We start from the raw sequence: 26,830 nt of genomic DNA, 5'->3' as shown, positions 1-26,830 counted from the left end.
GCATCAGCTGGCAGCCAGCGACCGCCTCCCCGGCCCGGCAAGCCAGGATGGCAACCGCGCCAGAAGCGGCCGGAGGGGCGACGCGGACTGCGGGGCTCGGAGAGGGACGCTGACCCGGTAAGAGACCCCCCCGCGCGCCCTGTCCAGCCAGACCTCCTCTCCTCTTTGCCAACCTCCCGCTTTCCCCCTGAGCCGAATCCGCCCCCCCCCCCCCCAGCCTGGCTGCCCCACCCTCGCCATGGTGTCGTTTTGCTTCCAGACGGGTTGCCCTTAAGCCGGCGCCTTTTGTCTCCATGCGTAACGCTGCTCCCCACAATCCGGGGGGGGGGATCCCTCCTCCTTCTCCTCCTCGCCGGTAAAGAACCATAGATAAGCGCCCCCTCCCCTCCCCCGTTTTGTCCCTGGCCCCAGCGGCCTGGCTGCTTTCCCCCTTGACAGCATCCTGGATCTTTCCCTTCTTCCCTTTCCCGTGCGCCACCCGCTTTCTCCAGCAGCCCCCTGCCTAGGGAAAACAAAAAGGCCCGCTGATATTTCATGTGTAGCCGGTGCAGAGTTGCCAGGGCCTAGATCCGTCCTCTGCTTTTCTGTAAAGACATGTCTTTCCAAGCAAATGCATCAGGCTCCAGTTGTCGTGTGCATGACATCATCCCCTCCTCTGCTTTGGAGAGCCGGAGGTGCCGGATCGTCTCCTTGGCTCTCTTCTCCGGATGAAGTTGTTCCGGATCCCTTGGAATCGAGCCCCTTCCCACACTCGTTAGAGGAAATGTGCCTCTTGGGAAGCCGGGCCTGGAATGAATGAGCCTCCTGCTGTGTGTGAGAGAGCCTCATAGGTGCTCCCATGGCAGGTACATCCACATGGGGCTTATGATCGGGCATGTTCAGCGGTGCCCGAAGGCATCCTTTGGCTGGCATTGTCCAAAGAAGCCTTGTGCAGTTGGTGCCTGCAACACAAGCTCTTTGGCCTTGGTGTATGAATGACTCCATCAGCTGGCTCTGGATGGCCCAAGCTGACCTGATCTCTGGAAAGCTACGCAGAGTCAGCCCTGGTTGGTTGGTGCCAAGAAGGGAAACCACCCTGGGCAGCCCAGGCTAGACTGCTCTTTGGAAAGCTAAGCCAGGTCAGCCCTGCTCTCCATAGACCTAAGTAAAGCTGTAATTTCATCTGCCATTTCTTTCTGTCCCCTGACTCCACATGCTGCGCACCCTGAGCTCTTCACGGCTGGTCTAGATGTCACAGACTAGACGACGAATACGGTGTGTGGAGCACATGGCACACGAAGTTACAATTTTACTGAGGCCTTTTTGTGGAACAGGGTATAGTACCTGAAAGGGAGACGGTTGAGGAAGTCAGAGGCAGGCCATGGTAGAGTACCTCTGAACATCTCTGCCTGGAAAACTCCCATCAGTCAGCTGCTGATGGCCCTTTGTGGCACAGATGCACTGACTGCAGCCCTTTATACATGCAGTGTTTATACTGTTTGCTCTGCAATGGGGTCTCCCCTTGTTCCTTCGTTTATACGCAAGAAGGTGATTCCTCTGAGTCTAGCCGCAATTTTGCCTGCCCCCTGCTTCCAGGTTGAGAGGTTATTTGCCTGCCTGGACTTTTTAATAAAAAGTTTGTTTTAATGAACTGTCACAGGAGTGTCAAAATTGGATTGGGGGGGGGGGGGAGCCCCAGCTATCTCCCCAGAAACACTGGCTGAGGTGTGGGTGGAACTGCTCCTTCATGGGCAGGGGAATGTGGGGAGGAGCGGGAAACCTGAAGCAAGCAAGATGGTCACTGCTTCCTCTTCACTTTCCCTATGGAGGCAGGGGAAAAGTTGAGCTTTGCTTACTTTCACAAACCACCGGGCTTCTCTGATTTGTGGCTTGATGAATTTGGGAGGGGGGGAACTGGAAATCTGACCTGAATGAGCAGACTGCAACTCCATAAATGGCCTTTGATTTCTGTAAGATGGGACCTTGCATCTGTCTCGCCCGTTTCAATGAAATAGTTAGGCTGTGTGGTATGTGCTGAGGAAGCTTTGTTGCAGGACGAGGTTGGAGCTAGGCCATTCCAGGACTTAGCTGTACAACCTATTTTCCAGGGCCAAATAAAAGGCCTTGTCACGAAGTGAAGCAAATGGTCGTTTTAGGGGGCGGATCTTAGGGAACCCTAATGGTACCGGAGAGAGGGGTGGGAGAGGAGACCCACAGCTCAATCCAGAACTGAAGTAGACAGGGAAGGTGCCACTTGTGTGCCACTCCGCCCACTCCATAGGACTCTCCTGTGGTGTGAGAAGCCAAGAAAGTTTAACAACAACAAAAATCTCCAACATCCCCATAGGGAAGAATAGAGATATGTCACGAAAATCACGGTGTATGGGGTCTGAGAGGGGTCTGGAGGCTGAGTAAGGTCAGTCCGGTCCCCAGATCACTGGTGTAGCTGGGGACCACATGCAAACACTGGCGTGAGGCCTGGCATCACAGCCGGGCATCATGGGTTACTACAGTGCCTGAGCACCAGCGAAGAGGGAATTTACGCTGGCAGAAGCCCATACCACATCCTGAATTTATTTATTTATTTTGCTCCCCAAGTTCTCTCAAAGTGAAACTGTACCACAAAAAGGATGTGGTTGGGAGGACACATGATCCCCCCAACTTACTGAAATGGAGCTGGTTTTAGTTGACACATGGATGGGAGATTCCAGGAGAAATCTCCCCCCACCCCATTTGGAATGCCGCAGAGCCATTTTAATTGGTGGCCAAGCTGGGCAATTACATGGGGCCCCCGTGAGTTTAGGGGCCCCATGCTAATCTATGAACGTTGTGACTTGCTGTCAATAAATAAATACTATACTGTAAACATTTGTTATTGGAAAATGCATATTTAGCATGTGTTTCAGTAAAGATAATGAACAATAACAATGCTGTTATTAAGACGGTCCTGAAGTTCAGTGGTTAGAGAGGAACAGTGTGTGACGATCGTATTATTGCATGACTCCCGTTCAAGGGCATTATGTCCCACGTCAACAAGAGAGTGCTTGTGATGTGCACTTTGGATAATTTGAAGACTGAAAGGTCTTGGTAATAGTCCACGCTTCCAAACCTAATTCGATAGCTTGTGCCTGGGATGTATGAGACACTAAAGAATAATTATGAGTCCGGGAAAAGTGATTTTCTTCTCTACTAAGAAAATCTTCTCACCTGCTTCTTCTCATCTGAAATTAGGGATGGAACACAGCTCTTGTTCCATGTATCCTGTACCCACACCACGTTTCTTTTGTTAGGAGCAACATTTGTGTGTGGGTTTGGCTCTTCTCTCCTCCTTAGTGGTCACTGGCATTTTAAAACTTTGAACTTGGGAAGGAGAAATACTGTGGGGATTTGTCCCACGATGACCTTTTTCCTAGTGGTGCTGCCTGACCTGAACCTTGTTCATACTTCTCTGTCTTTGGATTTAAAATTTTGTGTAGCGGAACACCAAACACGTTGCATGTGTCCTGAAAACATGGAAGTGCAAACCAAGAGAGATGAAATTTCACTTTCTTTATAATGAATGAAAAGTTTAAAATGTTGTATGTATTGTCGAATGCATACCCTGCAGCTGTGGAAAGGTCTACATAGGAACCACAAAATGCAGCATTCAAACTTGTATTAAGGAGCATCCTGAAAAATCTGCAGTTGCAGAACATGTCTTAAACAAAACTGGACATAACATTTTATTTGAAAACACTGAAATTCAGAAGGTTACTTTGCCAGACTGCACAGGGAGGCCATTGAAATTCACAAACACCAAGACAATTTCAACTGGAAAGAAGAGACTTTGAAAATTAGCAAATATATACTCCACTGTTCTCAATAGATGAAATTTTACTGGGTTAGCATGCAGTGGGCTTGCTGCAAGATCTGGTTCAGCAGTTTTCTCCCAGCTGTCTTTCGTGGATGTTTCTTCAACTTTTCCTCTCTTTGCTTGGGAGTTTCTGACTGGGCTGGTGAAGTGTATTGTGTGGCACATTGATTTCTCTCAATCCGTGCATTGCATGAATGTGCCCACAAGATTCTTGAGTACATCCGCTTACGCAGGACACTTTAAAATTAATGTCCCACCCAAAATGACCTTTCCACCCTTCTTGTTAGTTACTCTAGAGCAGAGGTTCTCAACCTGTGGGTCACGACCCCTTTGGGGGTCAAACGACCCTTTCACAGGGGTCGCCTCTCTGCATCAGTGTTCTCCATCTGTAAAATGGATAAATGTTAGGGTTGGGGGTCACCACAACATGAGGAACTGTATTAAAGGGTCGTGGCATTAGGAAGGTTGAGAACCACTGCTCTAGAGGGGCACATCAACAACTTTAGTCTTCCTGTAAAATTAAAAAATTCCATCACGTCCATATTTTCCTGACCTCCTACATTCGTAATCCTATTAGAGTCCTGTCATATTATGTTTTTTGGGGAAGAGAGTCATTGAACTGTGAAAAGACTGCTTTTTAAAAATTTGCTTTACATCTCAATGAAAAAATGTTAATCAGACACCAGAACAGAATACTTATTTACTGGCATCTCCCCGCTTGTTTATGTTAAGGACTTTCAGGGTGGATCACAAAGGAGATTGAAAATCACAATAGTAATTAAAAAGGAAGACTCTTACCACCCCTCCAAGCTCAACTTATTTCTTCAGAATAATAGAATCATAAAGTTGGAAGAGACCCCAAGGGCCATCAAGTCCAATGCAGGTGTACACAATCAAAGCACTCCTGACAGATGGCCATCCAGCCTCTCTTGAAAAACCTCCAAAGAAGGAGACTCCACCACACTCCCAGGTAGTGCATTCCACTGTCAAACAGCCCTTACTGTCAGGAAGTTTTTCCTGAGGTTTCGGTGGAGTCTCTGTTCCTTCACCTGGAACCCATGACTCCTGGTCCAAGTCTCTGGAGCAGCAGAAAACAAGCTTGCCCCCTCACCAACATAACATCCCTTCAAATATCTACACATGGCTATCATGTCATCCCTTAACCTTCTCTTCATCAAACTAAACATCCCCAGCTCCCTAAGTCTCTCCTCGTTGGGCATGGATTCCAGAACTTTTACCATTTTGCTTGCCTTCCTCTGGACCCGTTCCAGCTTGTCAATGTCCTTCTTGAACTGCGAACCCAGAACTGTACGCAGTATTCCAGGTGAGGTCTAACCAATAGAGAGGTACAATTACATCCCTCGACATTGACACTGTACTCCTAAAGAAGTATTAATAATTAAATTAATGTAGCTCATCTCTCGAAGGCTGCTAGAAGGGAAAAAGTCATGACTGCTCTTCCAAAACCTAATGATGACCAAGCAAGGCAGGCCTCTGTCAGAGGGAATTCTGCAAAGGGAGGGGCTACAACAGAAAAGTCCCTGCATCTTATGGATTTGTATGCAGACTGCGGTTCTTCTTCAATGAAGCTTTGGGTTAATGAGAGAGAAGGAAGGTGGGAAGGAGCTAAGCCCTGTCGGTCTTAACATGGGCAAGAAATGGACCCTCTCGCCTGCACCTCTGCCTGCATCCACCTCCCTTCTTGAATGTTCTTTGAAACAATTCACCATGCTTATGAAAAAAGATCCTGCTATTTGCCTTTCTTTGCAAAGCAGTTGCCTTGCTCGTTGATCCCCAGTTAAGCAGAGAACACGATCTCTGGCCTGACCTGGCCGATCCTTTGTTTTTCAACACACCTTTATCAGATAGAGTCTGTGGAAGTGTCTGTGTTGATACAGTCTTTGAGAGGTCAGTTCATTTCTCCCTGCCTGTCTGAAACAAAACTCAGTTCACCCTGGCCTGGTCATCTCAACTTCTCAGCTTGTAAAAGTTCGGCGTGGCGGATTTGAAGTGCGATCCCTATCCCTGCATTTGAGATTGGCAGCAAGGGATCCTGGCATGTTCATTTCACACTTGGGGCACCACTTATGCCAAGACTTGCTGCCCTGAGCTCTGTTGGCACCATCAGTTGGCATGCCTAGCTCTTGCTCTTACTTTGCAATTGCGTGGATTGATTTGGGTGTGCATTACGGGTGAGGGATTTGACCGAGGTGGAACTCCGTCCCTTCCCGCTGTATGAACGCTATCCAGTCCACAAGCACTTGGGCAGCTGCATGCTTTGGACAAAGGCTGTGGCCAGAGAATCCACATTCCACTGCCGGGAGCCGCAGGTTCTTGCGCAACTCTGTAAACATCCAAAGGAAACGTTTGAACAAAAAACATTGAACAATCAATATTTTAAGAGCAAGGGAATATTGGCGGAGGAATAAAGAGATTTTTTTTGCTGGAGAAGAAAGATGGTTTGTGGTGTTTAACCAAGGGTAGGTGTACTTGTGTAGCCCTCAGGTTGAGCCAATCTTGGAACTGGGCCAGCCGCCTAGTTTCCCCTCTGTGCTTTGAAACGTTGGCTATCCTCAGTCTGTCACAACTTCCCATATGCTCTTCTCAGAAGTGCTGCCTAGACCCAGGACTTTTGCTCAAGATTGCCTGTAGATCTTGCTGTGGGTGACTGTCCGGCTGGCAATCCAGACGGCTGCGCGTGCGGTTGTGCGAGGGGAAACGTGGATATCCGCAGTCCAGCTTTTGGAGCCTCACCCCCACCGTAAAAGCTTCTCTGAGCACTTGCTTGGGAGAGGTGTGGCTTTTCCGTGAGAAGACAGCTGTGGATGCAGATGCTGAAGGCCATCAGGGCGAGAGAAGAGCCAAAAATCACTGGGAAAGCCAGCAGGATCCTGTGCGTTGGGCTGGAGCTGTGCTAATCAGAATAATTGGGAAGGGAATAGCCATTTGCTGCCCGTGCTTCTCCACAGTGAATGTCAGAGCTGAGTCGACTGTACAGAAACGTGGCTGGGTATATCAATCTGGACCAGGCATTTTCCTCTTCCTCTTGTCTCTGCAAAGACTGAGACTTGTATCATTGACAAAGAGCTAATTTGGACTATATCAGGGATCTGCAACCTGCAGCTCTCCAGATGTTCATGGACTACAATTCCCATCAGCCCCTGCCAGCATGGCTGATGGGATTTTTAGTCCATCAACATCTGGAGAGCTGCAGGTTGCAGACCCCTGGACTATATGAAAAGAGCAAACATGGGTAAGGTTTATACATGCAGCAAAATGTGGATCAAGTTTATGCAGGCAGCACCCACAGACTGGCTCTCTACCATTTAATATATTGTCTTCATTCAATTAGTATTAAAGCCGCCGCTCCCCCGCCCCCCACCAGCTATTCTTCAGCGAGATTATTTTTCCTGCTGTCGCGGTCTTTGGGGAATTATTATTTCCCCCCAGAAAATATTGGGTCTGGAGTCTTTGTTCTGAACATAATTTCTGTCTTATTTTGATTTGGACTTTAGCTAGGCCTTTTAGCATGCAGACAGTTGTAGAGAATCCCCGTACTATGGTGATAGGTGACATGCTTGTAGTCGGTTCTTTAAACTGCTACCTGATCTGACCAGAAAACCCTGGCTTCCAAACAAATTATTTGTTGGAGACACGTTTGCGTCTAGTTGTTTGTGTTCTTTTCTTTGGGCAGCTGTGGTGATCGTGCATTTTGGGGGATGAGAGATCTGGACACATGTCCTCCAGTTCTGTGGCACTTCTTGCAGTGGAAGGGGAAAATGCCTCCCATGTGAAAGGAGTACCTATGCAGAGCTTTTGGCTATGAGGGACCACCCAAAGCAACAGGGCAGTCCATTGGCAAGAAACTCCATGCATGTATCAGAGCATGCAGAGGGCTTTGGATCAAGAGGACTGAATTCCACTGCCAGAAATAGACAGCATGGTGTAGTGGTTAAGAGCAGGTGGATTCTAATCTGGATAACCGAGTTTGATTCCCCACTCCTCCACCTGAGTGGCGTAGGCTTATCTGGTGAACCAGATGTGTTTCCGCACTCCTACATTCCTGCTGGGTGACCTTGGGCTAGTTACAGTTCTCTCTGAACTCTCTCAGCCCCACCTTCCTCACAAGGTGTCTGTTGTGGGGAGAGGAAGGGAAAGGAGCTTGTAAGCCACCTTGAGTCTCCTTACAGGAGAGAAAGGTGGGGTATAAATCCAGGGAGTGAGGTATGGTTCCTTGGAGGAGAAGTAATCATGAACCTAGAACCTGTCTTTTCTCAGGCAGGGCTGATTCATTTTCAGCACTCTATCCTGTAATGACACCGACTAGAAACTTTGCTTTAAAAAGGAAGGAGAAATTCTAAGGAGCCCCTGAAATTCTGGGTGAGAAGCTGTGATACAAATGTGGCCTTTAAATAACCAGATTCCACCTTTGGGTAGATCTTTTGCACCAGAGTGGAACAAAGCATGAACATTTCATGTGCCCGGTGGCACCACGAATAGTCCCTGCAGTAGCTGTTGGGTACTGCAGGGTTTAACCCTGGCACTGAGTGTAAGGAATGTGGAGCTCTGTGCATTCAAGCCTCAGAGACCTCTGCCAGACGTGGGAAGGAAGCGGGCAGTGATCTTCAAGTTGGCACGCACCAACATGTCTCCTGGCACCCGCTTCATTCTACCCTAAAGCAAAGAGCCAGTCTCGGCTAACCCCACTTCACTAGGGCAGAAGGGATTTTACGTGAGTCCCCAAGGCATTACTTTCCTGCATGGAGCAGCCATTCAAAAACTGCTGCCCTCAACACACAAAGATGCTATGCTTGGATCTACAAATGTTTTGTGGTTGGCCACACCCCCCATGACTGGCATCCACTCCCTGTGCTCAGAATTCTGGAAGCCCTTGCAGATTCAACAAGGCTGCAGATCTTTGGAAGACGGGAGCTTGCAATATAATCATAATAGCTGTGTTCCACAACTCATGTAGTATAATCCCTCATGGGGTTTTCAAGGCAAGAGATGGGCAGGCGTGTTTTGAAGGAGAGTAGTTTGGATTTATACCCTACCTTTCTCTCCAGTAAGGAGACTCAAGGTGGCTTACAAGCTCCTTTCCCTTCCTCTCCACACAACAGACACCTTGGGAGGTTGATGGGGCTGAGAGAGTTTGGAGAGAACTGTGACTGACCCAACGTCACCCAGCAGGAATGCAGGAGTACGGAAACACATCTGGTTCACCAGATAAGCCTCTGCCACTCAGGTGGAGGAGTGGGGAATCAAACCCGGTTCTCCAGATTAGAATCCACCTGCTCTTAACCACTACACCACACTGACTCCGTGCCATTGCCTTCCTGTGCATAGGAGCCCCGGTCTTTCCTGGCAGACTCCCACCCAAGTATGGCAAATCTGAAAACAACATATCTTGAAGCTACATCCGACCTGGTGAAAATATCAGGAGAACTCAAGCAGTGCCATAACATTTTAGGGTGCAGTAATTCTTAATAGAAGAAGTAGTAGAAGAGTTTGGATTTATACACCCCCTTTCTCTCCTGTATGAGACTCAAAGGGGCTTACAATCTCCTTTCCCTTCCCCCGCCCAACAAACACCCTGTGAAGTGGGTGGGGCTGAGAGAGCTCCGTAGAGCTGTGACTAGCCCAAGGTCACCCTTCTGGCATGTGTTGGAGTGCACAGGCTAATCTAGTTCCCCAGAAAAGCCTCCACAGCTCAAGTGGCAGAGCGGGGAATCAAACCCGGTTCTCCAGATAAGAATGCACCTGCTCTTAACCACTACTCCACTGCTGCTGTTTTTGGCTTAAGATCCTAAAGAACTGGTGTCAGCTGGACACTGTGGGAGAGGGACTGACTGAGTGTGGTCTGACTTGATGCAAGGTACCTTCACATGTTCACATATCCACCTTTATCATTTTTGGCAACCTGATCTGGAGAACAGAAGGGGTGCTGGTGCGAGTGGCTGTTTATTTAGCAACCTGGTGTCTAAAGTCCCATCACACCTTGGAGTTTTGCACTGCTTTGCATTTTGTAAGGAAGCACCAAGCCAGAAGTGTATGCAGTACTTCCTGTTTTGAGCTTGACTGGAAGACTTCTCAGTGCGAATGCTGTGACTCTGCTGCGGTCGTGGCATGTTGTTCTACCCATCAGTAATACTCCTGCCCCGCCCTCCTTCAAAGGAAATCAGGATGACATACACCACACTGCCATTTTATCAACCCAATAACCCTGTGAGGTCAGTTAGGCTGAGAGACAGCGTTTGATCCAGACTTCATGGCTTCATGTTTGATGCTGTAATTGCTATGCCACAGTGGCTTCTTGCAGCCGTCCAGGTGGGTGTCTTGACCTCGAACCACCTCACCTACTTATCTCTTTTTGATTGACATTTTAATCTCTCTTCCTTCTTTGCTCTAGAGAGATTTCTGTGCTCCAGATTCTGAACGGTGTGAAGATACTGGCCTCCCTCTCCATTTGCAAGCTCAGCTTTGTATTTTTTTAAGACATATGAAATCAAGGACATGGCATGCTCCCATGAACCTTTTCTTTCTTTCTTTCTTTCTTTCTTTCTTTCTTTCTTTCTTTCTTTCTTTCTTTCTTTCTTTCTTTCTTTCTTTCCTTCCTTCCTTCCTTCCTTCCTTCCTTCCTTCCTTCCTTCCTTCCTTCCTTCCTTCCTTCCTTCCTTCCTTCCTTCCTTCCTTCCTTCCTTCCTTCCTTCCTTCCTTCCTTCCTTCCTTCCTTCCTTCCTTCTTTCTTTCTTTCTTTCTTTCTTTCTTTCTTTCTTTCTTTCTTTCTTTCTTTCTTTCTTTCTTTCTTTCTTTCTTTCTTTCTTTCTGGATTCATTGGCAATACTTCTGCCTCATGATGCAGTGATGTGAGTCATACCTAAGCTAGTGCACAGATAAGAGCTGTTACTTACTGTGTTTCCCCGAAAATCAGACAGTGTCTTATATTAATTTTTGCTCCCAAAGATGCGCTATGTCTTATTTTCAGGGGATGTCTTATTTTTCCACTCCATAGCTGCATGTGCTGGTCTATGGGCATGCTTCCAACAAAAACTTTGCTACGTCTTACTTTCAGTGGATGCTTTATATTTAGCACTTCAGCAAAACCTCTACTATGTCTTATTTTCAGGGGATGTCTTATTTTCGGAGTAACAGGGTAGCTATCATAAGAACATAAGAACATAAGCAAGAGCCTGCTGGATCAGACCAGATTCCATCTAGTCCAGCACTCTGTTACTTGCAGTGGCCCACCAGGTGCCTTTGGGAGCTCACATTTAGGCTGTGAAAGCAATGGCCTTCTGCTGCTGCTCCTGAGCGCCTGGTCTGCTAAGGCATTTGCAATCTGAGATCAAGGAGGATCAAGATTGGTAGCCATAGGTTGACCTCTCCTCATAAATCTGTCCAAGCCCTTTTTAAAGCTATCCAAGTTAGTGGCCATCACCACTTCCTGTGTCAATTTCTTTGGTCTTGTATTCTGTGGGTTCACAATGCCTAGTAGTGAGCTAGTAGCGAAGACCTCCCCTCCCCATCTTAAAAATGCTGGGGGGAAGAATTATGACTAATAAAAGGAAACATTTCTTCACGTAATATGTGATTGGTATCACAGGAGGTGGTGATGGCCACTAACCTGGATAGCTTTAAAAGGGTCTTGGACAGATTGATGGAGAAGTCGATCTCTGGCTATCAATCTTGATCCTCCTTGATCTGAGACTGCAAATGCCTTAGCAGACCAGATGCTCGGGAGCAGCAGCAGCAGCAGCAGCAGCAGCAGCAGCAGCAGCAGCAGCAGCAGCAGCAGGCCCTTGCTTTCACATCCTGCATGTGAGCTCCTAAAGGCATCTGTTGGGCCACTGCGAGTAGCAGAGTGCTGGACTAGATGGACTCTGGTCTGTCCCACAGGCACTTTCTTATGTTCTTTTGCAAACCTGTCATGGTTTACATTAAATGGTTTTCATAAGGACCATCTAGATATTTTGCTCTATTTGATTAACAGGATAAGTTGGAGTGTTGTTATTACTTTGATGAGTAATTCAATCCACCTTTGTTCCATTTCAAACCTCTGTAACACAAAGTATTGCATAGTATTTTCTAATCCATCATATCCATGGGTCTTCTGTGCAACAGAACATAGATCTCATATCCTATCTTCCCTGGATTTTTAACCAAGCACTTCCTTGCTTTTCTTCATCCATCGGTCATTTTAGAATCATAGAATTGTCGAATTGGAAGAGACCCCAAGCACCATCCAGTCCAACCCCCTGCGATGCAGGAACACAGAATCAAAGCACTCCTGACAGATGGCCAACCGGGCTCTCTTTAAAAACCTCCAAAGAAGGAGACTCCACCGCACTCCAAGGTAGTGCATTCCACTGTCGAACAGCCCTTACTGTCTGGAAGTTTTTCCTGAGGTTTCGGTGGAGTCTCTGTTCCTTCACATTGAACCCACGACTCCTGGTCCTCGTCTCTGGAGCAGCAGAAAACAAGCTTGCTCCCTCACCAACATGACATCCCTTCAAATATCTAACCATGGCAATCATGTCACCTTTTAACCTTCTCTTTCCCAAACGAAACATACCAGTTCCCTAAGTCTTTTCTTATAGGCCCACGCCGCCAAGAGTTCTGGCGGCGTAAGCCCCACGATGAACGGCCCGACGCTGCCCTCCCACCCCTGGAGGTCGGAGGACAGTGTGGGCGGGCTGTGATGCCCAGGCTTAACAATTTCGGTCGAGATAAGGAGGGCGGGATCGGAGACAAGTGCCCGCTGCTGGCTTGTACCGCCGGAAGACGCCTTCAACAACAACCCTTTAAAGGGTTGTTGTTTAGGGCGGCCTGACGCCGCCCTGGGGGGAGGGAAGCGCAGTCAGGTCGCCGCTGCTGCGTTGCATGGATTCCAGACCTTTGACCATTTTGGTCGCCCTCCTCTGGACCTGTTCCAGCTTGTCAATCTTCCTGATTTTCTGTTTGGAGATCCCTACAGTTCAGAGGCATGGGGTGCATCTGCTATGCTCAAATTCTTCCCCTTGCTTTACATATCTGACTGATATGGCCCAGTGAAGGATTTTGCCATTTGCGTGGGTGACTTCTCACTGCGATGGAGGTTTATCCTTCCCATCTCTATCTCCACAACAACCTTGCGAGGTGCATGAGGCAAAGTCCTAGGCCTGCGTTTCTCCCCACCACCAGATGTTTTGTGGACATCCTTGAGGAAGAAACCCGAAAGGAGGTTTTTGTACTATTTCTAAAAGGCAGACAGTGGCCATGTATTTTATAACATTTTAATCCAGCATCATGGAGCGTGACATTTTGAAACAATAGTAGGTCAGAAGCTTGTGGATCTGGGAGCTTTTTGAGCAGGTGACAGAGAGTTGACAGTGGTGTGATGAAGACATCACTGCATGTGTCACACAACCGTTTTGCAGGTTTTTGCGCTCCTTCCGAAACCTGTTGGGCCAGAGATCCTAGCAGGAAAACAATACTCCCTCTTACCACTTTCTTTTAATAACTATGCTGTGTCTTCAGCCTAGTTTCAATTGACGAGAAGAAGGAGGAGAAGAAGAATTTGGATTTCTATCCCTTCCCCCCTTTCTCTCCTGTAACGAGACTCAAAGTGGCTTACGAATTCCTTTCCCTTCCTCTCCCCACAACAGACACCTTGTGAGGTAGGTGGGGCTGAGAGAGTTTGGAGAGAACTGTGACTAGCCCAAGGTCACCCAGCAGGAATGTAGGAGAGCAGAAACAAATCTGGTTCACCAGATAAGCCTCTGCCACTGAGGTAGAGGAGTGGGGAATGAAACCCAGTTCTCCGGATTAGAATCCACCTGCTCTTAACCACCACACCATCCTGGCTCTCAGAGAGAGCGAGTTAGCACAGAGGGAAACCAAGGCTGCTTTGGCAGGTGAAGTTCAGTCACAAATATGTAAACATGCCATCACTTTGAACCCACAGTCCAAGCAGCAGCCTGCTTCCTTCCTTTGTCTGCCTGCCGCTCTCCAGGGCACACCCTGCAGTTGGCTTCCAGATCTTGTCTTTCTCTGCAGCTGTTTATGTTTTGGGTGTCACAGTAGCCGAAAGAGCTTGATCGGGTCTGTAAGACAGACAGATCCAGTTTTTAGCACACTATGGTGACTTATGTGTGGGGCGTGTTAAGTGTGGCTTGTGCTCCCGCCCACACAGCAAGAGTCTGTGCTTTCCCTGTGGAGTCAACTGCTTGAGAGCAGAAGTGTGTGCTCGAATCATGTCCTCATTTCACAATCGGTGGTTGTCTGCAGGTCTTGCTCAAGGCTGGGCAGGAAGCCTCTGGCTGAGTCAGGTAAACTGATACCCCTGTAGTCAAAGTGTTTTGTTGTGACCACAGGGCTGCTTGAAGTAGTTTGCAAAAAACAAAATTGGAGGACCCACTGTTCTTTCTTTTCAAGTGTTCTCCGGTGTAATGCGTACCGACTGGTCGACTATTTCCCAGACAGAAGCATGCTTCTTTTCCTAACTGTGAGTGGTTCAAAAGGTCTCATTAAAGAAGTGCTTCCAGCAAGTAGTCGTTCAGCTGTTCCAACACCGGGATTCGCTCCCCTCCCCCCCCCGCCCCCCAGTCATGGTGGCTTTTCTACAGTTCTGTTGAAACTAGAAGCAGACTGTTTGGACGTCGCTTCAGGTCTACTTGAGCTTGCAACAGATTGTGTAGCGTGGACAAAGGTTGGAACAGTTTGGGACACCATTAATGATAGCGGAGCGAGAGGCTGGCAGGCCTAATCCACAGGTTGTCAACTCAGTTCCGTTCTAGCCAGCGACTCTTCTTCAACCCAATGAGGTTGAAACAACAAGAAGAAGAGTTTGGATTTGTATCCCCCCTTTCTCTCCTGTAGGAGACTCAAAGGGGCTTACAGTCTCCTTTCCCTCCCCCCCTCACAACAAACACCCTGTGAGGTAGGTGGGGCTGAGAGAGCACTGAAAAGCTGTGACTAGCCGAAGGTCACCCAGCTGGCATGTGTGGGAGTGCACAGGCTAATCTGAATTCCCCAGATAAGCCTCCACAGCTCAAGCGGCAGAGCGGGGAATCAAACCCGGTTCCTCCAGATTAGAATGCACCTGCTCTTAACCACTACGCCACTGATCTCTCAGGAGATCTTCCTACAGGATTGGGCCGGGCAAATTGTGAAAGGTCCATTTGGATTTTTGGCCTTGCCTAGCAGGAATGCAGGAGTGGGGACACAAACCCAGTTCACCAGATTAAAGTCCACTGCTCATGTGGAGGAGTGGGCATAAAACCTGGTTCTCCAGATTAGAGTCCGCTGCTCTTAACCACTACACCACACTGACTCTCTTAGATTGTCAGAATATACCCTTTCAGATATTTCTCACTAGGTATCAGCTGGTCAGGTTTTACTTGATTTGAATCTAGCTGTTTTATCACAGACCTTCTGAAACTTTGAGCATGTGCAAAATTTCTATTCTTTTTACTCATCACTGAGTCAGAACCTACAAATCAAAGATATCCGACACTGTGACTACGCTTGAGTCTTGGAGTGCCTTGGGTTAGAAACGGGAACTTTTAAGAAATTAGATCATGTGGCAAGCTATTTCTGCAGCTGCTTGTTGCTGAAGTGTTCTGAACATTTTAGGTTGCTTTTTCAACAGATCCGTGTCAAAATTTAATATATATATATATTGCATCAAACATTCTGCGATCTCCCAAATTGTCCTTGCTAATTTATAGCATGCCAGAACGTAAGGAAATTGTGGCATAGAATTTGGATCTGGTGATCACACAATCAAGATCTCTTTTTAAAAAAATATATATTTTCAATTAATTTTCAAACAACAATATCCTGATACAAAATATACAAAAGACGTTTGTATTTCATACTGAATTCTAATTTTACATTATTTTCATTGTAAATACACATTATTTTTAAAAAAAGACTTCCTGCCAGATAGTAATTCTTATGACAGTAATTCTCTTTCACTGCTTAATTATACGCTTCACTAAACTTCTGAAATTCAATCACAAAAGTTTTCTTCTTAAACCGTTAAGCTACCCAGAACACACAAGCACTCCCTATGATTGTGCTTACCAATATATTGTAAAATGTTGTTGAAAAATAGCAGTTTGTCCCAGTTAGAAATGAGAGAGCTTCAGCTTTCAAAATGGTGGCTACATATTGAAAAAAAGATCTTTTCCTTGGGCTTCTCTTGGGAGGCCCTACAAATGCTCACCGCTCCGGAGATTTTCCATCACTTAAAGACTAGATTATTTGATCAAGAGTACCAATTTCTCCTGAGCAAAGCGCAAAGCTCTTGCTCTCCAATATTCTTTGGGATTATCCCTCAGAAATCTAGCCCTGCTATATACCTGCAACAACTTATTAATTACAATTGCAGTTGGGTCATGACTAGAGCAAGGTGTAACTCTTTTCCGTCAGTACATCTTCAAGGTCGCTTCTCTGGTATTCCACAAAATGAGCGTTGCTGTCGATTTTGTCCTGATACAACTGATACGCTTTCTCATATTCTGCTTCATTGTTCAAAATACAACAACATCAGAACCGATTTGAGAACTGTGTTACCAACAGGATTTATGCGTCTTTCTGATAAAATAAAAATGGCTAAGCTTCTAAATAATTCTAATGTTGAAATCTCAAAAGCTGTTGCTATATTTTTACTCTGTGTACTGCAAGTCGAGCAATAATGATCTTTTTATTGTATTTGAAATTCTTGGCACTGGTTTTATGCCTAATAAAGGTTTTGGATTTGGCAATATATTGTAAAATGTTGTTGAAAAATAGCAGTGTGCTCGAGTGATTTTTTAATATGTGCCAAGCAAGAGTGCGTACTGAGGATCTCTTAGCAGTTGAGACCGAACAAATAGGTGTTTTAGTGAACTTGAGAATGCACTCTTGTTTAAGAGCTGTACAAGTGATTTGCTGTTCAGGCGAGTGCCTCATTTCCCGGCACTTTTGGCCACAGATTCTCAGATGCCAGAAGTTGCTTGGTGGTCAAGCGCCCTCAAGCGAGCTACAATTTGCTGTGTACATACTAGTCCAGTGATGTCAGGACTTTACTCCAGGTGACTCAGCCAGACCCAGGAGCTGGTGACCAACATCAGTGCCTGCCATTGTTATGTTTTATTCCCAAACTCCTAGGCTCATTCCACACATGCAGAATAATGCACTTTCAAACTGCTTTCAGTGCTCTTCGAAGCTGTGCGGAATGGCAAAATCCACTTGCAAACAGTTGTGAAAGTGGTTTGAAAACGCATTATTTTGCCTGTGTGGAAGGGGCCCTATAAAATGTGAGCAACAAACCCAAACCCATTGGATAACTTTTTATTGGGGCCAGCTAAAACGGCACCGAAAATCACGCAGGCTTTCAAGCTTACCAGAACTCTTCATCAGGGCAGGTATAATGAGGTTTAAAAAAATGTTTTCTTTTGAGAGGAGGGGTAGGGAAAGAAGATTTTTCAGGTCACAAACATAAGGCCTAGTCATGCCAACATTTGGTATAGAAGACATTTGGCTGGCTTGTTGTTTTAAACTGCTCTGTTAGATTATGGTCCTTGCATCCTGGGAGAGGTCAACAGAGGAGATTTATTTTGTAACCCACAAAGCATTCTGGTGAGCCTAGAACAATGTCCTGTGTTGGTTTTGATTGGCCATCATAAAAAAAAAAGCTGTTGTGTGAATTTTGTTGAATGAAATCCTAAGGACAGTTACTCCAGATAGTTACTAAAGCCCATTCATTTAAGTGGTCTTAGAAAGGAGTAACTGAGCCTACGATTGCACTGAGAAAGTGTACCTTCTCTGAGCACATCTAGAGTCCCTCACATGAACAATGCAATCCTAAGAAGAGTTACTCCAGTCCAAGCCCATTCATTTTGGTGGTCTTAGAAAGGAGTAACTGAGCCTACGATTGCACTGATAAAGTGTACCTTCTCTGAGCACACCTGGGAAGAGTGGCCCGTAAGTCTAATAAAACAAATAGTGAATTAATAGTCTGCTGGTGAGTTTCCTGTGAGTAAGAGTGGTTTTGGCCTTGCTTTCCCTTTTCCCTGCAATGCCCTTGGCAGGAGCTTAGATCTAGCGCCTTCTTGAAACAGTGAGGACAAGATCCACACTGTGCTTTTTGGTGTGATTCTGCAGGTTGGAATTAATTCCCGGAGTGAGTCATACTTTTGTGCCTGTATCAAAAGTGTGTGTCTAGTTGGGGCGGGGCGGGGCGGGGCAGGGGTGGGGAGACATGGACAGATCTCTCTCTCTTTCCCTCTCCCTGACCCTGGTTCCCATGGAAACAGCACATCAGAAGAACAAGGAATCTAGGAAGGGTTTTAAAGGGATCCACTGCTTCTTTTGAACTCTATGCATCTTTTTTTGCAATGCGGTAGTGGCTGGCCTCTACCTTTTGTGAGTTGTTTCCAATGCAGGGTAGCACGCTTTCTGAAGAGCGAAGGTTTGGATTTCTGACTGTTGCGTCGGAGTGCCAGACTGGCGACGCATGCCAAGAGCAGAGGTTGTGCTCAGAACGGCTATTACGAAAAGTTACAAAGAGGTGCTGTTGCTACACCCAGTTTATGGCGCCTGCATGTTACCTTCTCCAGCCCACCCTGTGCTTTCTGGCCTGTCTCTGGACTGGACTGTGCTAGGCAAACGTTGGTGTGATTTTAGGGAAATACAGCAGCAGTAGGGCACAGCCTGCATAGTGTAGTGACTAAGAACAGGTGGGTTCTAATCTGGAGAACCGGGTTTGATTCCCCACTCCACCTGAGTGGCAGAGGCTTGTCTGGTGAACCAGATGTGTATTTGCACTCCTACATCCCTGCTGGGTGGCCTTGGGCTAGTCACAGTTCCCCAGCCCCACCAACCTCACAAAGTGTCTGTTGTGGGGTGAGGAAGGGAAAGGAGCTTGTAAGCCATCTTGAGTCTCCTTACAGGAGAGAAAGGTGAGGTGTAAATCCAGACTCCTCCTCTCCTCCTCCTCCTCCTCCTCCTCCTCCTCTTCTTCTTCTCCTTCTCCTTCTCCTTCTCCTTCTCCTTCTCCTTCTCCTTCTCCTTCTCCTTCTCCTTCTCCTTCTCCTTCTTCTTCTTCTTCTTCTTCTTCTTCTTCTTCTTCTTCTTCTTCTTCTTCTTCTTCTTCTTCTTCAGTATGGTTATAAAATGGGCATCAGAGATCCCATTTGTTTTTCATTTTTCCACCAGTCGAAACAACAGAGGAAGAATCCCTCAGCTCCCTAGAGAGGTTCCCAAGCCATGACTGTAAGACCCCTGATTCTGGCATCGGAGGTTTATGGTGCATAGAACGACAATCACTGAAACACGGGCTGAGTTTTTTTCTTCATTTGTTTACTTCCTTTATTGCCGGCCTTTCTCCTGAGTCTCAAAACAGATTGCAAAATATATGTTTAAAAAAACCCAAATGGTTCAGTCAAACAGCACAAGACACGCAATAAACAATGCAAACAGGACTAGAATTGCTGAATTGGAAAACGATGCAAATAGAAAACAGTCTCAACTCATGACATACCACAAACAGTGCAAAGAGTCAGTTTCAGAGGTTGAAGATGGTAAATTTTTTGGCCCTCCCTTTGAACCAGAGAACTCCAATTTTTTAAATTTTATTTTAACTTTTGAAAAGGAATTGGGTATTCTTGCAGTGTTAAAAGACAAAATATGCTGATATTATACAACACTATACATATATTTCATGGATTTCAGAGTTTCTACACTTTTTCTGTGTGTTGTGTGTGGCTTTGTGTGTTGTCTGTGGCTTCTGCAAAATTCCCCCAAAAATTCCCATTACATTTCTTATGCTGACCCGTGATAGGTCAAAACTGTGATTGGGAGACTCCCAATGGGGAAGAGATGACTGTATCTCCGTGAGCAAAATGTCTTCTTTCCTCACCTGTTTCTCTAAGACTGGAGGAAAAAGCATCCCAACTGTTTGTTACCTTTAAAAAAATATTGTAATCTATCAGGAGTCTCAATAAGACATGCAGACTATAAATGACATAAATATAAGTTTTCAGACTTGACATTCATAAGGAGGTGATATTCCCAGTTCCTCTAGCTTTTGGAAATAGAAGCACTAGCTTATATTTACAAAATTTTGTAGGAGTTGAAGAGTAGATTCAAATTGTAGGAAAAGACAGAGCATTGCCTAGTGGTATCTCTATTACTGATTGAAATCTGATTTTTTAAATTTGCTTTTAAAAATCTATTACTTAAAAAGCCAAACTGTTAAAATATACACAGCACTAACTAAATGCTGTTCAAATTCCAAAGTGTAAGATTTGAAGGAACCTGTTGATTAAATGTGGGGTTGTTTTTTTAAAGTATTTAGAATCTCCACATAGAATGGAATCCTGATCGCAGCCCACTGTGTGATTACTTTGTTATAAATATAAATACAGTTTTACAACAAGATGACTCCATCCTTGAATTGAATTGTGGGTAGGGTTTGGCAGGGTTATTAGAACATTGGATGGGAGCAGAGATTTAAACTGAGTGTTAATTGGGAAACCCTCGGCATGCACAGATGGCCAAAATAGTACAAGAAGTTGAAGAAAACAGATGGGAAAGGAGGAAATCAGGCTAAAACTGGCTTAACTTTGATTCTTGCCTTTCCTGAAAATGCTGGATACTGCGTTCTGTTTTGGAAGCCTATCAGATTTTCAGCACTGTTGGTAAACTACAGTTCCCAGAATTCTTTGGCATAGAAGCCATGACAGTGGAACTGGGGTAGCACCACTATAAGCTTGCAGTGTAAACTTGGCTGTTATGGGTCAGGCTGCTGAAATGTTGTGTTTCTCCCATGTTATCAGGGTTCACATGGCTGCGTGGGCATTTATGCTTCCAGTAACATTTGTAAATAGATGCATGCCAATGGACCAGGCAAATCACTTCAAAGGGCAGAGAATGCTGCCGGCGGTTGTATTCAGTTGCAGCAAGATCAGAGGAGACACTTCATTAAAATTTATGCTCCCATCGATCATCTGGTTTCCTCTTCATGCCTTAAGGTGCTCCTTCGGGTACTTTGAGGCTAACATAAGGATTACGATGGTTTTATATCTAAAAGACCGTCTGTTTGATGAGGACGTTTTGTTTTGCGGTGAGCTAATCTGACTTTAATGCTGCTTGTCAGTTTGTGGTATCCATTTGCTGCCGTTCAATCAATAAAGGGAAACAGTAAATGGTGTTGTGTAAAATGGTTTACAGAATGTGTGGTTGCCACATTTCAGATATAGTTGGGGAGGAGATCTCCACCCCATTTTGCTACGAGTAGGCAACTTCAGTTCTGGGCAGTTCTGTTACAATACAGAGAGTGAAATTAAGGAATGCTCCCTCCCTTTGTGAGGTCTAAATGTGGCTGTTTTTGAATCTACAATGTTGGAGCCAATCAACATGGGGAGAAAAATAACATGGCATAGCCATCCTTGGGTTGCACCATTTTGTAGGGGAATTGTGTGAATGGATGCCCATCTGAGTAACAAGTATATATTCCTCCACATCAGAAATGCACAAGGAGAAAGCTCGGATAGAATATATCCTTGATGCTCTAGGTTTGCAAAGGCATTGCATTTTTCCCCATGTTGAGGATTCCTGTTCCTGAGATAAAGTAATAACATGAGAGCTATGACAGGTGGAACAGTATCCGTGCCCAGATTTGGCCTCAGACCCTACAAACAGTTCCCATCCAGCTCCACAAATCACTTCTAGAACACAATATGCAAGCCACTTTATTCAGAACATAGGAGAGGTGGCATATATAGATAAATACATAGGCAAAATGTAAAACCTGGCACAGGATAAAACGAGGTAAACAGATCCAGTAGGTAGCTAGCAGGAAGCAATGAATTATGGGTGAGGGCGTCACGTTACTCAACTTCAGGTCACAGTTCTCCTGCAGGAAAATTTCAGAGGGAGAATGCAGATGGAAATTGCTGAATTGGCATTCGTCCAGAAACTTAGCATCGTCACTTGGCCATGGCTTGGCAGACCTGTCAGTTCTTACTTCTCAGGTATGCTAAGATTTTGCTTACAGCACTCTATCCGTGTTGATTAATTCAGCTGTAGTTCTGTAACTTTGTACTGGAAAGCTCCGCTGTCTCTTGTTTCACCCTGTGGTGGATTTTTCATTTCTCCTGTCTTAACATCAGCGAGCATCTCACGTTCATGTGGAGTGAACAGATCGCTCTTTGGATTGGATCTTGTTTTGATCCGGCTTCTCTTTGAAATGCACACATGTACACACCTTCCTAAGAACATAAGCAAGAGGCTGCTGGATCAGGCCAGAGTCCATCTAGTCCAGCACTCTGCTGCTCACAGTGGCCCACCAGATGCCTTTGGGAGCTCACAGGCAGGATGTGAAAGCAAGGGCCTGCTGCTGCTGCTGCTGCTCCTGCTGCTCCTGCTGCTCCTGCTGCTCCCAAGCACCTGGTCTGCTAACGCATTTGCAGTCTCAGATCAAGGAGGATCAAGATTGGTAGCCATAGATTGACTTCTCCTCCATCAATCTGCCCAAGTCCTTTTGAAAGCTATCCAGGTTAGTGGCCATCACCACCGCCTGTGGCAGAATATTCCAAACACCGATCACGTGTTGCCTGAAAAAACATTTCCTTTTATGAGTCCTAATTCCCCACCCACCCCCAGCATTTTCAATGTATGCTCCCTGGTTTTAGTATTGTTCCTAATTCCTAATGTGTATGTAGATCAGCCTGGCCGATGTCCTATCTCATGCATCTGAGGAAGTGAACTGAATCGTGGAAGCTTGTGTTGTATCGAACTTTGTAAGCTTGTTAAGGTGCCTCTATGGTATTTGGCACTCTAGTCTAACACAGCTACCCTTCTAGGATTATCCACAAGAGGATCTGTTGTTTTATCCCATGGGTTGTCAGTTTTGCTCAAGAGATTTTGGATAGAGAACTTGTCAACAGCTGTAACAGGAAGGATGACACAGGATGGCATAGTTTTAAGGAACTGCACAGATTTAAACAGATGCAAGGTCTCTGGTTTAAACCCTGCCTTCCAGATGACTCTGTGAGGAGGCTTGGCTGAGCAGTAGTGACTGGCCAATAACCATGAAGTGAGATTCATGCCTTCATAGGAATTTGTATCTGAGAGGTTGCTCCTAAGCCTGGTGCTTACACATAAGCCAGAATTCAAAGTTGTGTATCTCTCCTTCATTGTGGTAGGGTTTGTGCCAGAGAAAAACAATTTCTGCTTTCAGCCCAACCCCCAGGTGCAACATTTATCAGGGTCAGAGTACACACTGTCTGTTCCTTCTCCGGAGGAATGCATTTATTGCAGGGTCTCTCTATTCTTTTGCTATCATCATGTCTTTTAATTTAATCTCAGTCTTAATTGGAAATCTCCTTTGTTTGAGCAAATAAATAAATAAATAAATAAATTGCCTTTGGCCTTGGGAAAGTTTATGAAGCCAAGCTTATAATCTCTGAACTACCTGGCATCTTGTTGACTAGAAACCTAAGTCCCAGGTACTAGGGTAAACAACTGTAGAGGCAAAAGTCGGCAGCTGTTCAACAAAAATCCAAAACACAAATTTGGTTTACCACAACAGAAACGTAGAATTTTCACACAAAGATTTTCTTTGCTAGCTTGTGGGGTTTCTCATGTTCTCGTTTCTCCATTGGTTGTCCTTCTGTGCTTTCTCATATTGGATCAAAGATAGCAGACGCCAAACAGAAATGTGCAAGAATAGGGAAGGGGAAGAAAACACTGCCTATCAGCACCCAAATGGCAGGAAAGCCTCCAAGATGGTAACGAAGACCGTGCTTAGCCACTTAGTTCTTCAAGGATGGCTGCTGATTCTTAAATGAAATTCAGTGTAATCCTTGGCTCGTGTGCACTTTGACACTTTAAGGGAGAGGATCTTATGGGTCAAGACTCAGAAACAGGCTTGAACTGGGTTTCCCCCAGCTCTTACCCGTTTGTAAGCTTAGCCTCTGTGCTGGTGGTAGACAAGTGCCATCAGGTTGCAGCCCGCTTACAGTGACTCCCATGAAGCGTTCAAGGAAAGAGGCCCTCAGAGCTGGTTTGCCATTGCCTGCCTCTGCGTAGCTATCCTGGACTTTCTTGGTGGTCTCCCGTCCAAATGCCAACCAGGGTCAACCTTGCTTAGCTTCCCAGGATCTAACGAGATCAGACTTTGTCGAAGGCTTTCACGGCCGGATTCAACTGGTTCTGGTGGGTTTTCCAGGCTGTGTGGCCGTGGTCTGGTGGATCTTGTTCCTAACGTTTCGCCTGTATCTAGGGCTGGCATCTTCAGAGGTATATCACAGAGGGAAGTCTGTTACACACTGTGCCTAGTGAGAAGGGAATGTTTTAGTGGGGTATATATTGTCCATGTCCCAGGGTGGGGAGCAATCAATAAGTGTTTGGGTGGAACTTGTTATGCAGATATGTGGTTGATAGTATTGTATTGCAGGTGGGGCTTATCAGTCCAGGGAGTGATTCACCTTTTCATGCCCTGCAGCAGCAGCAGTATTGGTGAACGCAAATCCTGTGTTTGGGTGAAGTCCATTGTTCATGAACTTAGCATGCCCTTGGGGTTTGCTTTTGATGTTTTTAAGTACTGGTAGCCGAGCTTTGCTAATTTTCAAAATCTCTTCTTTTCCGTTGAAATTGTCTTGGTGTTTGTGAATTTCAATGGCCTCCCTGTGCAGTCTGACAAAGTAACCTCCTGAATTGTCCAGAATTTCAGTGTTTTCAAATAAAATGTTATGTCCAGTTTTGTTTAAGACATGTTCTGCAACTGCAGATTTTTCACGATGGTTCAGCTGACAGTGTCTTTCATGCTCCTTAATACGAGTTAGAATGCTGCATTTTGTGGTTCCACCCAAACACTTACTGATTGGTTCCCCACCCTGGTACATGGACAATATATACCCCCAAACATTTCCTTCTCTCTGGACACAGTGTGTAACAGTCTTCCCTCTGTGATACACCTCTGAAGATGCCAGCCACAGATGCAGGCGAAACATGAGGAACAAGATCCACCAGACCACGGCCACACAGCCCGGAAAACCCACCAGAACCACACGAGATCAGGCTTTTCTGAGCCATCTGGGTCAGGACATCCTTTGTGCTGCACAAACTCACGTTGGATACTGAAAGCACCTACTAGGCAGTTTCTTCTAATTTTAATTGTCACCTTTCAAAGTCTGTGAGAACTTTTCTTCACAGGTAATCTCATGTTCCATTCCTCCCAGTTGTGCCACCTTTGCCAGAATTTCAGGGAAAGATTCTCTCGAACGTCCTGTCCTCCCTTTGTGGAACGGAAACGTGTTTTAAAATGTCTGATGGATGGCCGGCTGCCTTCCTACATTTTATTGACTGCTCCCAACATTCTTCTTCCGCAGGGTCCTGCCAAGGTGTGGCTCTCCATTCCCGAGGAAAAGATGGCTCTTCTGCGGCAGTTTAGGCTTCTTCTCTGGAAGAACTACATCTTGCAGGTAAGGTCAGCGGCAGGTGGGGCAAACTGTGGACAGTGGTGAGGAGAATGGAGGGTCGTTCAAAGGATTTGGGTGCTGCCTTCCTACCTGACCAACAGGGCTCCAAAGCGGCTCATGATATGAGAAACTAAAAATACAATCCACATGATGCCTTTAAAAAGAGGCAGGGGCATTCAACCAGAAGCATGCCATGCAGGTAACTAGAGTCAGAAAAGGCGGGATGTTTTTGTTGCTACAGGGTGAGCTTTTTATCTTTACCCTGCAGTTGAGTCTTGTAGGGATGATTCCTATAGGACCAGAAATGCTCGTTTTGGCACCCCAAGGGTGGGAGAACAGTATAGGAGGGGTCCCATATCTTACACACCTGCTGCAGCTGCCCAAGTCTACACTGGCAGTAGTACCTATGGGATGGGTGCTGTACTGCCCACTGTGCTCTCCCACTGGCACCCAAATGAGGCACAGAGGGCCCACTGGATGAGCCAGGCTGCAGTGGAACCAATGGGGAGAGAATGCACTCCTCCTCCCATATCCTGAAGCCTTGCTCGGACCCCTGTGAGAGGCCATGATGGTGCAGGTTGTAGTGGCTGCCTTCAGCCTTGTGATGCCCATCCTACAGTGTGGTGTAGTGGTTAAGAGCAGGTGGATTCTAATCTAGAGAACCGAATTTGAGTCCCCACTCCTCCACCTGATTGGCAGAGGCTTATCTGGTGGACCAGATGTGTTTCTGCACTCCTACATTCCTGCTGGGTGACCTTGGGCCAGTCACATTTCTCAGAACTCTCTCAGCCCCACCTACCTCACAAGGTGTCAGTTGCAGGGGCGGGGAAGGGAAAGGAGTTTGTAAGCCACCGTGAGTCTCCTTACAGAAGAGAAAGATGGGTATAAATCCAAACTCTTCTTCTACTTCTACAATTTGCGGTTCTAGAGCCACAAATGGTCCAGGAATGGTCAATCCTGAGAAACATCTCAATAGCTTATGGTCGATGCCAAGAAACATCTCAAAGGTTCCTTCTTCTGGGTGCATCTGTGTTCCTGCTGTACCTGTGTTCACCACTGGGGTTGTCCACGTCCACGTGTCCCCCCCTCCCCCCGTGGCTTAGTCTCTTCTCCGCTGAGATGTAGCAAACTGGGGAACACGCAGTTCTCCTGACTGAACTTGCCAAGCAGACAACAGCAGGAAAGGAATTTAATTACTTTGATCGGCTTGCACACGATGTCATCACAGTGTGCATTTTCCCGCCTACGCTTGCAGCCGCCCAGGATGTGGAACAAAATGCAAAATAAAGGCAGAACCCAATACAGAAGTTCCATCAGCAGCAGCACCCTTGTGTTGTCTGTATCACATTGTTTCCATGCCACTCAGACAAGAGAATGAAAAGGCTTGTGAAGCCAAGCCTCTGACATCCCCATATATGACTGGACTGCATTCAGTTTGGTCGGTTGCATGTCCTGGCTACACAAGGGTTGACACATTTCCCCCCTCCCTGGCCGATCTAAATAGAGAAGTGTGAGTTACATATTAGCTTCTTGTTTTCTGAAAGAG

At 46.1% G+C, this 26,830-nt stretch overlaps 1 protein-coding gene across 1 annotated transcript in view; it reads left to right on the top strand.

Annotated features, from left to right (window-relative positions):
• The window catches only part of ABCA3 (ATP binding cassette subfamily A member 3), a 64,543-nt gene continuing 37,713 nt past the window's right edge, over positions 1–26,830 (top strand). The window contains exons 1-2 of the mRNA XM_048495027.1: positions 1–117; positions 25,195–25,287. Coding sequence (XP_048350984.1) covers positions 25,234–25,287 — 54 coding nt within the window. The 5' untranslated portion in view covers positions 1–117; positions 25,195–25,233. The remainder of the gene's footprint in view (positions 118–25,194; positions 25,288–26,830) is intronic.

The sequence above is a fragment of the Sphaerodactylus townsendi genome, linkage group LG04, assembly GCF_021028975.2.
Source record: "Sphaerodactylus townsendi isolate TG3544 linkage group LG04, MPM_Stown_v2.3, whole genome shotgun sequence".
In the NCBI taxonomy this organism is placed as follows: domain Eukaryota; kingdom Metazoa; phylum Chordata; class Lepidosauria; order Squamata; family Sphaerodactylidae; genus Sphaerodactylus; species Sphaerodactylus townsendi.
Note: the sequence above shows the minus strand (reverse complement) of the source record. Positions and strands in the feature narration are given on the sequence as shown.